The sequence below is a fragment of the Sus scrofa genome, chromosome 3, assembly GCF_054392235.1.
Source record: "Sus scrofa isolate SSC_HxYL_T2T_F1_AM1 chromosome 3, Sscrofa_HxYL_maternal_Yorkshire_Landrace_v2.0, whole genome shotgun sequence".
NCBI classification, from domain to species: domain Eukaryota; kingdom Metazoa; phylum Chordata; class Mammalia; order Artiodactyla; family Suidae; genus Sus; species Sus scrofa.
In genome coordinates, this window is record NC_139385.1 from 80,340,618 (window position 1) to 80,353,095 (window position 12,478).

A 12,478-nucleotide genomic window follows, 5' to 3' on the forward strand; every position below is an offset into this window, starting at 1 on the left:
CAAGTGTGGTGTGTGGGCCAGCAGCTTTGCTGGGGGCTGTTAGAGATAAATCTCAGGCTAAATCCAGACCTTCTGAATCAGAATCTGTCTCTTAACAAGATCCTGAGTAATGCATGCACACTTTAGAATTTCTGAAGCACTAGACCAGGAGCCTAGGCAATGGAAGGGCTGAGATCTTCATTTAATGAAGGCCCACTGAGCTGGTACTCAGATTAGGTGAAAACGATGGGAGAGTAAGCAGATGCAATAATAGAGAGCTACCATTTAGATCCCAACTGAAATCTGAGTATTTCAGCACATATGACCGAGGGGTCAAAACGTGGAGGGCAAGATGGGATCCATGCAAAAGCCAGCAGAGCCAGAGAAGCTGCAAATAAGCATGCAGACAAGGAGCCCCCAGCAGCCAGGAGCGTCTGACTACAGCCTCTACCCACGGGACACACCCCCAGCTCCCACCTGCCCAGCTGAGAACCTGTATTCTACAAAGAGCCTCAACTCCATGGCCCATCTCCACCACCCCACATCATGAAACAGAGTTCCCAGAAAGTCAAGCCCTCTGAGGTCCCCAAGCGCTCTGCGTGCTGGCTCACTGGGGGTGTTTCTTGTAGACAGAGCCGTCCACGCCGATGGTGGAGCGCAGCCGCTCCTCGCCCTTGTTCTCCTTGATGCGCCGTAGCACGGCCGCCAGTGTGGCCGCACACAGGCTGGCTGAGCGTGTGGACACGATCTGGCAGACCCGGTGAGTGGCCACACAGTCCTCCTGTGTCGGGTCCAGGCCCAGCCGCACCAGGACCTCCCGGGCCTTCCGGATGCCATCCTTCTCCCTGGAAAACAGAAACAGAAACAGTGTGTGGGCAGGTGTCCACTCAGTGTGGCCAGTATGTGGGCTGACAAGGAAAGCCCTCGGCTGCAGCAGACGCTGTATCTCAATGCAGGCAGACACTGCTTTAACTGGCATCTAAAAATAGTGATAAAGGGTCGGTGCTTTGAGATTAGTCCTCTTAGGGGATCTAAGTACCACAGAAATATGAGTATTTTCATCCCCTCTGAGTTTAACAAGCAGGTGTAGTTCCTTCAAGAATTCCACATAAAGTTATTTGAACTGGCTTACTCCTCTCTTTAGAACCAAAATCACCTCCTCTCCACCACTGACCCCTAAAACAATAAGGCCTCCTCAAGTAACAAGTGGAAACCTCAAGAACAGGTAACCAGAGAGTTCCTGTTGTGGTGCAGCAGAAATGAACCCAACTAGGAACCATGAGGTCTCAGGTTCGATCCCTGGCCTCGTTCAGTGGGTTAAGGATCTGATGTTGCCGTGAACTGTGGTGTAGGTCACAGACATGGCTCAGATCTTGCATTGCTGTGGCTGTGGTGTAGGCTGACAGCTGTAGCTCTGATTTGACCCCTAGCTTGGGAACCTCCATGTGCCACAGGTGCAGCCCTAAAAAGTTACAAAAAACAAACAAATAAAAAAACCCCAAAACAGGTAACCAGGCCCAACTCTTTGGATATTGCTAACTGAAAAAGAAAAATCAGGCCGTCCTCACTCCCACCCCTGCTGCTCTGTGAAAATTCAGGCCTCAGCTCCTAACTTTCAGAACTTAAATGGGTCAGTCTCAGAGCCATCCAAGGACCTATTTTTCTGTTATGAGGCAGGGGTCAGGACAGAGCCCTTTTTGAAAATTGCCAAAAGGGAATCAAACATCAGTGCTTCAGGAGAATGGAGAGGGAATCGATGCAAACAAGTCATTAAGGAGCCCACGGGGAGCCTCCAGCAATAAGCTGAGGCCCATGTGCCCGGCAGGAACGCAAGTGCAAAAGTGCAAATCCCTGCATGGGGGCCAGTGGTCCCCAACACGGCAGGTCACTTGGGTAGGCAGCACATTCCCAGCAGCCAAGAGTGGAGACTCCCTGGCAAGTGAAGTCCAGCCACAGGCTGCCATGGCCATGCTGGGTGAGATCCTTTTGCCATCCACATTTGAAGGGTCAAGGGCCTGTGCCTCGTCTTCATTCCCCAGCTGCCTGACCACCCTTCCAGGGATCCAGGGAACAGAGAGAGACCCGAAGCTTACCCTTCAATATCCGAAACATCTTTGGTCTCAAAGTGGCCCGTGGCAAGGAGTTCAGGACTGAGCTTCCCCCCGAAAAGCAGCTCCTCCTTGGCCATCTTCACCAGGATCAACCTCACCAGCTCCCCCATGTACAAGCCACTGATCATCTTCTCAAATCTGGAGGGAGAGACACACCAACAAAATAAAGTCCCTGCTGCCGCTGACCTCACACCTTCCTTGTGGGAGCAACACGCATACACGTGAGGCTGATGCAGGACAAAGCACTAACTTGCATGGTGCCTACTAGGAGCGAGATGCCTATAGAAGTGAGAGCTGGGCAGGGGTGGGGCTGGAGGAGCCAGGAACCCAGGCTGGCTCTGCAGGTGGGTGAACATGGAGAAGGATGGGTTTTTTGGATTTTTTTTTTTAAATTTTTTAGGGCCACACTTGCAGCACATGGAAGTTCCCAGGCTGGGGGTCAAATTAGAGCTGCAGCTGCTGGCCTATGTCACAGCAACACCAGATCCCAGCCACATCTGTGACCTACACCAGAGCTCATGGCAATGCCAGATCCTTCACCCACTGATAAAGGACAGGGGTCAAATCCATATCCTCATGGGAACTAGTCAGGTTCTTAACCTGCTGAGCCAGAGCGGGAATTCCAAGAAGGATGGATTTTTAGCAGCCAAACCAAATATCCAGGGAGTGTGGGGCATCCTGGAACAGCCTAAATTTGAGGTAAACTGAGTAATGTATAAGGTAGTGATTTTTAATAAATTTTTAATGAATTTTTTTTCCTCTAGCAAGAAAATGCTCCTTAAAATAAAATCTTATATAGAACCTCAATATTTATGTACTAACGGGGGGGGGGGGGTGCATACAGGTAATCAGTCTGATTAAATTTGAGGCATAGGCCCAGCAACTCATCACCTCACACACCTCGTGGGCCATTTGTGGATTTTTTTTTTTTTTTTTTTTTGTCTTTTTGCCATTTTTTGGGCTGCTCCTGCGGCATATGGAGGTTCCCAGGCAAGGGGTCGAATCGGAGCTGTAGCCACAGCAACTTGGGATCCTAGCTGCGTCTGCAACCCACATCACAGCTCATGGCAATGCCGGATCCTTAGCCCACTGAGCAAGGCCAGGGATTGAACCCGCAACCTCACGGTTCCTAGTTGGATTCGTTAACCACTGTGACACGACGGGAACTCCGGTTTGTGGATTCTTGAGAAAACTGTAAAAACGACCCTGGGCAGGAAGATGGGGGCGCGAGGAGAATTGAAGGGCAGGCTGAGACCAATAAGAAGCAGCTCTAGGCATCAGGTGGTCTTGGGAATCTGGGAGGGAGAAGTCAGAAGCTTCTGAGCAGGCAGGAGACTACATCGCCGAGGGCAGGCAGGTAATTTATTTTTTCAACACTAGGTGACACTGTTTTCTTTAGAAGACAGTCTTTCTCCCTCAGATTATGTGATGGGAGAAACCGAGCCCTTACAATTCCTTCCAGCCCAAAAGGCCCTTGTCTGGGTATCCGGGAAAAGATCTGGGTCCTAGAGAGAGGAGCAGGGGTGTGGAAGGGATTCTGATGCCACTCAGTGCAAACTATAAGAGAGGAAGCTGGAAGTGACCTGCTCAAGACTCAAGGCCAGGTATGGCTGAACGGGAGCTAATAAGAGGTATGGTGGAACTGGAGCTCAGTGGAGAGCTGGCAAAACTGCTTGAGCAGAGGTATGTTTAAAATGTTTAAGCACCATCACAGGCCCACGGCCTAAGAGGCAGCCCAGCTCCAACAGCAAGGAATTCCCATGTCTGCTGGCTTCTGTACCTTCTCCAAAATAGCTGGTTCTGTGTGAGAAAGGGGAAGGGGCCAGCAGGGCTCTGGAGTGTAGGTGGTAAAAGTTGTTTTTTTTGTTTTTTTGGTCTTTTTGCCATTTCTAGGGCCGCTCCTGTGGCATATGGAGGTTCCCAGGCTAGGGGTCCAATTGGAGCTGCAGCCGCTGGCCTACGCCATAGCCACAGCAATGCGGGATCCAAGCCGCGTCTGTGACCTACACCACAGCTCAGGGCAACACCGGATCCTTAATTCACTGAGCAAGGGCAGGGATCGAACCTGCAACCTCATGGTTCCTAGTCGGATTTGTTAACCACGGCACCATGACGGGAACTCTGGTAAAAGTTTTTATTTCAGTTTTTCAATACACTTTGTTTCACTGTTCAGAAATATTTATGTAGAAACACATAAAGAGTGAAAAAAGGTTCCCACTCAAGCCCAATAATAACTGCAGGGAGAGCGGACACATCGGGATATATGTCCTTCCAACAAATTTTTTTTTAAGTAGTTTTGGGGTCTATAAATTTCTCACCAAGCCATGGCAGACACAGCACGTATTCTATGAACGTGACAATTAAAGGACTCACATTTCAATGTGTGAGAGAAGCTTGTGACTTTAACTATGCTTTGAGGAAGCGAGGACTTCCCCTGTAAAGAAAAAGGCTCTTTTTATGGAGCTGGTTTATAGGCTGGATTTTCCTCTCCAAGCGAGGATCAGCACCAGAAGACTTCCTATAATGGTCACAGCACCAGCGAGGCCAGAGAGAGCCTGATTGCTCAAAATGTTTTGTAACTGCCTTCAGAGCTTGCAGCAACCTCTGTCTCAAGATCTTGAATGAGGACATTAGGCAAATGTCTGCGAGTGAAATAATGTTTTGTAAGAGTCCAAAGTAACCAAATACCAAGTCTGACCAAGCTGGAGAGTGTAACATTCAAGATGCCGCATGCTAGAGCCCCTTCTCTCTCTGTTCACTCCAGGACCCTGGCTGGACCACAGGTGCAGGGAAAGTGGCTTTCTTTTTTTGTTTTTTGTTTTTTTCTTTTGTATTTCCTAGGGCCACACCCTCGACATATGGAGGTTCCCAGGCTAGGGGTCGAATGGGAGCTGTAGTCACCAGCCTACGCCAGAGCCACGGCAATGCCAGATCAGAGCCATATCTTCGCCATACACCACAGCTCATGGCAACGCTAGATCCTTAACTCGCTAAGCAAGGCCAGGGATGGAACCCACAACCTCATGGTTCCTAGTCGGATTCGTTAACCACTGAGCCACGGTGGGAACTCTGGGAAGGTGGCTTTCTTAACCAACTTTTCCATAGGCCTGGGGTCTGCCTACAGCTGGGGTGGGAGGCAGGGCCCAGCCGAGCTCACCGGCCAACACTGCCTGAGATCTGGGTCAGAACCTTGGCCAGGAATTAGAAGCCAATGGTCTCAGCCTCATCCTCTGGGCAGTCTCAAGGTGGGAGCTACGAAAGATCCCTAATCTTCCCCATCTCAAAATGAATTTTCTTATGTGATGCACAAACTGTTTCTATGGGCAGCTTACAAACTGAAGGTGGAAAGGAAGAAGAGCAGGGCCACAGGGCCTTCGAACAGGATGGCTCTCAGAGACACAGCCAAATTGTGACCTATGTATGATCTGGCTTGTCCGCTTGCTCTGTCTGTCTCAGATCCCTCTCAGCATCTTAGAGACACAGTGTATGTCATAAGCACAACATTCCCGTAACCAGCGTGTGCCTTGGCAATGTTGAGGGGCTAATAAGACTGCAAAGTGAAAATGAGGACCACCCGCGGGCCCTGGCCGCCCCCCACCGCCCCCCATCCCCAGCCCACCGCACACAGGGGAGGTTGCTCACAATTGCTTCCCGGGGTTCAGAGAGCCCATGTCGATCTCCTGGTCAAACTCGGTGCGGATGTCGTCAAGGGCGCCGTCATCCCCAAAGGCCCCCCACTCCATGTTGATACACATACGCCCCTCGTCACCTTCTACCATGTCGATGTGACGCATCTCCTCCATGTAGCAGGCATTGCTGCCCGTGCCTGGACAAAACAGGGGGACTGCTCAGCACCCACCTGTACTGCACTCCCCCCCAGCCCCCCACCTCCTTCTTATTTACTTATTTGTCTTTTTAGGGCTGCACCCAAGGCATATGGAGGTTCCCAGGCTGGGGGTCGAATTGAAGCTACAGCTGCCAGCCTACACCACAGCCACAGCAACACCAGATCCCAGCCTCATCTGTGACCTACACCACAGCTCACGGCAACACTGAATCCCTGACCCCCTGAGCAAGGCCAGGGATCGAACCTGCATCCTCAAGGATGATAGTCAGATTCGTTTCTCCTGAGCCACGATGGGAATTCTCTTTTTTTTTTTTCTAATTTACTTATTTTTTCCATCTCCTTCTTAAACCCTCTCCTGAGACTTCCTAGGGTGGCTAGGATTCCTCAGCACAGATTCATGGGGCACCCCCACATAGAGCGCCCCACAGCACGGTCCAATCACTACCACCCCCAATGGCACAAGTCAAGGCTCAGCTTTCCAAGGTGACCACACCATTACCTCCCCATATGAAGTACAAAGGAACGTCCAGGCCCTGGACCCCTCTCCCTTCCCAATCCACTGGCCAGCACTGGTCCTCACACCTAGAGCTTACGCACCCACAATGAGACCGATCTCGCAGTTCTGGTCATCATAACCACAGGTCATCATGGTCCCAACTGTGTCATTCACCACGGCCACAATATCAATATCAAAGTCCTGCAGGGATAAAAGGGGGGCTCTGACATTCAGTCACAGAAAGATCACAGATGTGACGATGAAGAGAAAGAGCAATACGACACACAGCTCAAGTGCAACAAAGCTGCCCTCTTACCAATGCTACTCGAAGCCAAAGATGGCTAGAGCTGGAAATGGAGTCCGGACTCAGCCTGACAGCAATATCCCACTTCCGACCCTGCTTGTCCTCACACGGAGGACCTTCCCGACAGCAGCCCTGCAGTCTAGTTCACGGCCATGGCTGCACTAAGGAGAGCCCGTCTTGTCATCACTGTCTTCTTCTTTCTTCTCTTTCTCTATCCCCCGCTCCCTCCCTCCCAGGTCTTGTCCTTTCTTGGCCCCATTCCACCCTAATACAAACATCATCCCAATTTTTCTTATTTGAAAAGGATATTCAAGTCTTCTTCACGTTAAAATCTAAGGGTTTTTTTCTTTGTTTTTTTAGGGCCACACCTGTGGCATACGGACGTCCCCAGGTTAGGGATCGAATCAGAGCTACCTACAGCTGTCGGCCTACATCACAGCCACAGCCACAGCAAGAGCAATGCCAGATCTGAGTCAAGTCTTTGACCTACACCACAGATCACAGCCATGCCGGATCCTTAACCCACTGAACTGGGGGGCCAGGGATCAAACCCGCATTCTCATGGATCCTATACCAAGGCAAAGATTTTTTATCCATCACGCCAATCTGAAGACCCCAAAGGCATCCCATCACTAGTGTGCTAATTATCTCTTAATATAGGTATGTCATTATACAGCATGCCTTAAACTTATACAGAGCTCTATCTCAATGAAACTGGGAAAAGAAAGATTATTGGGTAAATATAGCAGAGAAGAAGAAACAAAGACCGCTCCTTAAGAATAAATGAGGAGTCCCCTGGTGGTCCAGCAGTTAGGAATTCATTGTGGTCACTGCTGTGGCTCGGGTTCGATCCCTGGCCCAGGAACTTCCACATGCCTCAGGCACAGCCAAAAAAAAAAAAAAAAAAGAACAAATGATTCTCATGTTGATTTGAGAACGGACAGGGAATAATCGTCTGAAGACCCCAAAGGATGTAAAGAGCCTCCAGACCCCAAGCTCCTGCCCCCCACCTCTGCTGCCCGTACTCACCCCTCTCCTCTGGATGGCCTTCCGGATTAGAGTAACCACGTCTTTCCCTTCCACACCACTGGACTTGAAACCCTTGGTCCATGAAACCAGGAAACTCTGGAAAAGGGCCAAAGGATATTGATTCCCCACAATATTCAGACCACACTGTGCACACAGCCATCAGGAGGAGACCTAATGGAGCCAAGGGGCTAAATTAAAGTCAGGATTGAATTTGTATATTGCTGCCGGACTAGCCTAGAAACTCTGTCAAAGACCAAGAAAGGAGGTTAAATGAATGCTTTACTGCCCAAGAAGTGGAAAGAGCAGGCTCTAGGACTGCCAAAGTAAGATACTTGTATGTCAACATCATTAACTTTCAAAGATCTTTATAACACTTAAAACAGGGTCCCTGGTTTCTCGCTCCTGTTTCCCTAAGGGGGATCAAGACACTGTGCAGTGTTAGTGAGGCTACACATTGTCATTTGAGGGGAGAGTGATACAGAGTCCCCCACACCCTTATACCTCTTTACCACCCCCCTCCACACTCACCCAGAACCGAACTCCCAACACTCAAGTATTAGAACCAACACCATGGTAGCAGGTGGCTCAGAGTTCATCCCAGTCCTCCCAGCCCAAAGAATAAAGCAACAAAGGTGTCCGAAGAACTCATCTTACCTCATCTAATTTGGTTTGGATGCAAGGGAATGAGAAGGTGAAACCCAAAGGGAGCTTCTTGTCTTTGATTTGTAGCTTATCCATGAAGTTAGCCAGGCACTCGGCAATGTGGTCGAACAGCTAAGGGCACACAGCACAGGAAGATGAGCAGAAAGGCCAAAGAGCATTGAGGTTAAGGGCACGGACTTTGGGCTCAGAAGGGAACTTGCTGTGTGCACGCAAGGTTTAATGTATGAAGGTTTAATGCAACCATCTCTACAATGGGGGGCAGAGGGGAATGACTGTACCAACCCACTTGAGATACCAAAACGATTAAATGAGTCAATAACATATAGATTGATTATTAAATACTGTCTTCCACTTAAGCCATTTATCTAAATCACTGTCAAAATAATCCCATAAGGCAGGGGGAAAATCATGGCCCAAGTTAATCCATATGTCATCACAAGCCCTGGGAACAGAAGATCCTTTGGTGGCTCTGCCAGAACCTCCCTTGACACGGATGCACAGCTGATTGTCTTACAAGAAAGGGCAGCCATCTCACTGCCAAGTATTTTAGCCTCCCTGTCTCTCATCATTAGGGAGGGGAGGAGACATGCTCTGTTGGCATTCTGTAAACAAACTAACAAAAATAATTAACTTTTCTGTTTTTCCTCCATTCTGGAAAACTAATCTCTTCAGGGCAAAACAAGGTATCTTTGTTCTCTAACTTCAGCATGGAACACCCAGTGAGTCCATGAGGAGCACCAAGAATAAACAGGGTTTTGTGGATGGGCAGCTTCACAACCATGACTAAACAGGACCTGAAGCTTCTAAGAAGAATCCTAAGACTAAGAAAAAGCTCTCTTCACCATCGCCTAGGCTTTCAATCTGCCCCAAAGCCTACAGTCCCGATGACATTCTTTTGCCCCTCAGCATTCCCAAAGAGAAAGTTGGTGACCACCCAAACGCTCAGAGGCTGAGGCCAGGAGCAGTCTGATGCAAAAAGTAAGCAAAAGTCAAAGAGACTGAACAAATTTGAAGGGCCAGGTTGACCAGATGGCAAAATCAAAAAGCCAAGGAAGTTACAAGAGGACAACATTCCTTTTCCCTTCCAGGCAGAAGCAAGGGAGATTCCACTAAAAAAGGGGTTCCCCGGGGTGAGGTCCACAGCAGCACCACCATCATGTTATAGATGCAAATTCTAGGGCCCAAACCCAAACCTGCTGAATCAGAAATGGTGGGGGTAGAGCCCTCCAGGTGATCCTGAAGTTTGAGAACCACTACACTCAACCACAATTAGTATTTGCATTTATACAGGAAGAGAGAGATTGGGGGTGGCAGGGTAGGCTGAGAGGAGCACTGGCTCCCCAGATGTCTGGGGTACGCTCAGAGAGAGGGATCCAAGAAGACCAGAAGGCCATCTACAAGGTTAAACTTCCTAATTAAACTTCCTGCATCGATCCTGTCCCTCTGTCCAATCACAGGCAAAGTTGACCTGGGATGATGCTGAAACTCCCATCCCCATATCAAAACATTCTCAAGACCAAGGGCTGGCCAATGAGAGGGCTCTCGGCCTAAGGGGATACCCAACTAATGCACAAGTGCCAACTCCCGGGAGCAGAGGTGAAGTCTTTTCATAGGTAAATAGGGTTTCTAGACAGATATTCAGCAAATTCTATTCTTCTGTGGGGAAGTTGATCAGACACAAAATTTACAGTAGGGTTAAACAAGTTTGCAGCACCTCCTTCCTGGTACTCTAGTCAAAATGATCTTTAATACAATACCTTTATCTGAAAAAGGGAAGTTGCAGAATCTTGCCAAGAGATAAGGTCAATCATCAGAGATGGGGATGAGACAGGGGAGGGGAAGCAAAATAGTTTCCCCTCACCAGCCCTGATCACTTCTCTCTTTCTTTCTTTTCTTTTTGTTTTTGTTTGTTTGTTTGCCTTTTCTAGGGCGGCTCCCACAGCATATGCAGGCTCCCAGGCTAGGGCTCTAATCAGAGCTGCAGCCACCACCAGCCTACACCAGAGCCACAGCAACAGGTGATCCAAGCCACATCTGCAAACTACACCACAGCTCACAGCAACGCTGGATCCTCAACCCACTGTTGCAAGGCCAGATATCAAACCCACAACCTCATGGTTCCAAGTCGGATTCGTCAACCACTGCACCATGACGGGAACTCCCACTTCTCTCTTTCCAACTGCACTGCCAACAAGAGGCTAGAGTTTCCCTTGTGGTGCAGCAGGTTAAGGATTCAGGATTGCTGCAATTGTGGTGCAAGTTCAATCCCTGGTCTAGGAACTTCCACACACTGCAGGTGCAGCCAAAAAAAAAAAAAAAAGAGGAGGCTGGTGGGGAAAAAAAGGAGAGGCATTAAATAATATGTTGCCCAATAAAATGGCCACTAGCCATCTGTGGCTATTTCAGTTAATTTAAATCTTTAAAAATTAAAAAGTCACTTCCTTCATCACACTAGGCATATTCAAGTGCTCAGTGCTGCGGGTAGCTAGTGGCTGCCTCGTTGCCCAGGGTAGGTACTGAATAGTTCCACCACTGTGAAAAATTCTATTAGGCAGTGCTGGGTTAGAAGAACCTACCTCTCTCTCTCTTTTTTTTTCCACCCAAAGTTCGTTTTATTTTTTCTGCATCCTTTACCTATTTTTTTTTTTTTTTTTTACATACCATTAAGTGTTGCATGAAGGGAGGTATCACTAGAATTCTACATTTCCTCTCCTAACAAGAGAGAGTACTCTGCCTTTGAACCTTGAAGTACGTGTCACTGTCCCTTCCCTATGCTGTACTTATCTTCTGGCAGAAGACTAAGCTCCATCAGCGTCCCTGATTTCCTTGGGTCTCTCTGGGTATGAGTCCCGCTAACATTCATTCATATGGAGCACTTGCGACAGGCCTTGCACTGAGACATGTGTGACCCACTTGATCCAGAAAGAGGATGGCTGTCCTGCTTGTACACACGACTGGGATGTCCTGGAGGTGAGCAATCTCTACAAGCAAGAAGGGCGTTTGTTCCCTCATGCTTGCCCATCCCTCCTTGAGGGAGGGTCTAACAGGGGGCTTGCATTTCCATTGTTGTATTGGTTAATGGCATGACAGAAGCCAGGCCTCATGCCACGGCAGATGCTGTTGTGCTGAGCTACAGAGCAGGCAGGGGTCAGGGTAATATTCTAGGATCCTTCTCTTTGAATGTCAGGTTCCAAGGCAACTTCCCATCAGGTGAGGAAGGTACAGATCCTTCTCAAAGTAAGTACTCCTTACTATTGGCTTCTGTTAGACCACCAGCCTGGCTTGAATCTTCCATATGTTGGATAGATGTGCTACAGAGGCTGGAAGTCCAAGATTGAGGTGCCATAAGATTCAGTGTCTAGTGAGGGGTCCTTTTCCTGGCTTGCAGATGGCTGCCTTCTTTTGTCTTATCACATGGTGGGGGGGTGGGGAGCGAGCGAGCCAGAGAGTATCCCTATAAGGATACTCAAAACAGCACCTCGACCATCTGCTTCCTTTAATGAAAGACTATCTTCTTTTCTGTTAGCTGATTGTGTAGGATAAGATGCTGGGAGAAAGAGTTAACACCTTCCTGCCATAAAAAAGGTGCAAAGGGCGTCCCTTTATGAAGGTACAAAAGGCTTCCTTTTCCTTATTGGTCTGAGAATTTGTTAACTCCCTTTTCCACAGGATACACTGAAAAATCTAAAGTGGCTGCTATTGCAATTTGTAATGCACTGCTCTCAAGTGGAACTTGCTGCATCAGAAAATAGATTTTTATCCAGGGACCCACCCTGCCTAGGCTCATGGATATTCCAAAACCTTTGCAAATTTTAAGTTTGGTGATGTGGTCTTGGTTTTAACTAAATTTAATTTTTTAAATCCATTTGTTTTCCTTAATTAAAAGATTGAGACCTAAAATTCAAAAGAAAAGAAAAGAAAAAAACAGGGGGAAAAAGGAGTTCCCGTCGTGGCTCAGCGGTAACAAACCCAACTAGTATCCATGAGGATGCAGGTTCGATCCCTGATGTGGGGCAAAGATCTGGCGTTGCTGTGGCTGTGGTGAAGGC

General features: G+C 48.5%; 1 protein-coding gene across 2 annotated transcripts in view; it reads right to left on the minus strand.

Annotated features, from left to right (window-relative positions):
- The window catches only part of HK2 (hexokinase 2), a 76,942-nt gene that overhangs the window by 16,657 nt on the left and 47,807 nt on the right, over positions 1 to 12,478 (minus strand). For both annotated transcript variants that reach the window (XR_014839583.1, NM_001122987.1), the window contains 6 exon segments: positions 8,421 to 8,540; positions 7,767 to 7,862; positions 6,535 to 6,634; positions 5,733 to 5,916; positions 2,073 to 2,228; positions 591 to 824 (listed from right to left, as the gene is read on the minus strand). Coding sequence is in view for 1 of the 2 variants with exons in the window: in NM_001122987.1 (NP_001116459.1) it covers positions 591 to 824; positions 2,073 to 2,228; positions 5,733 to 5,916; positions 6,535 to 6,634; positions 7,767 to 7,862; positions 8,421 to 8,540 (890 nt within the window). In the remaining variant the exon portion in view is untranslated.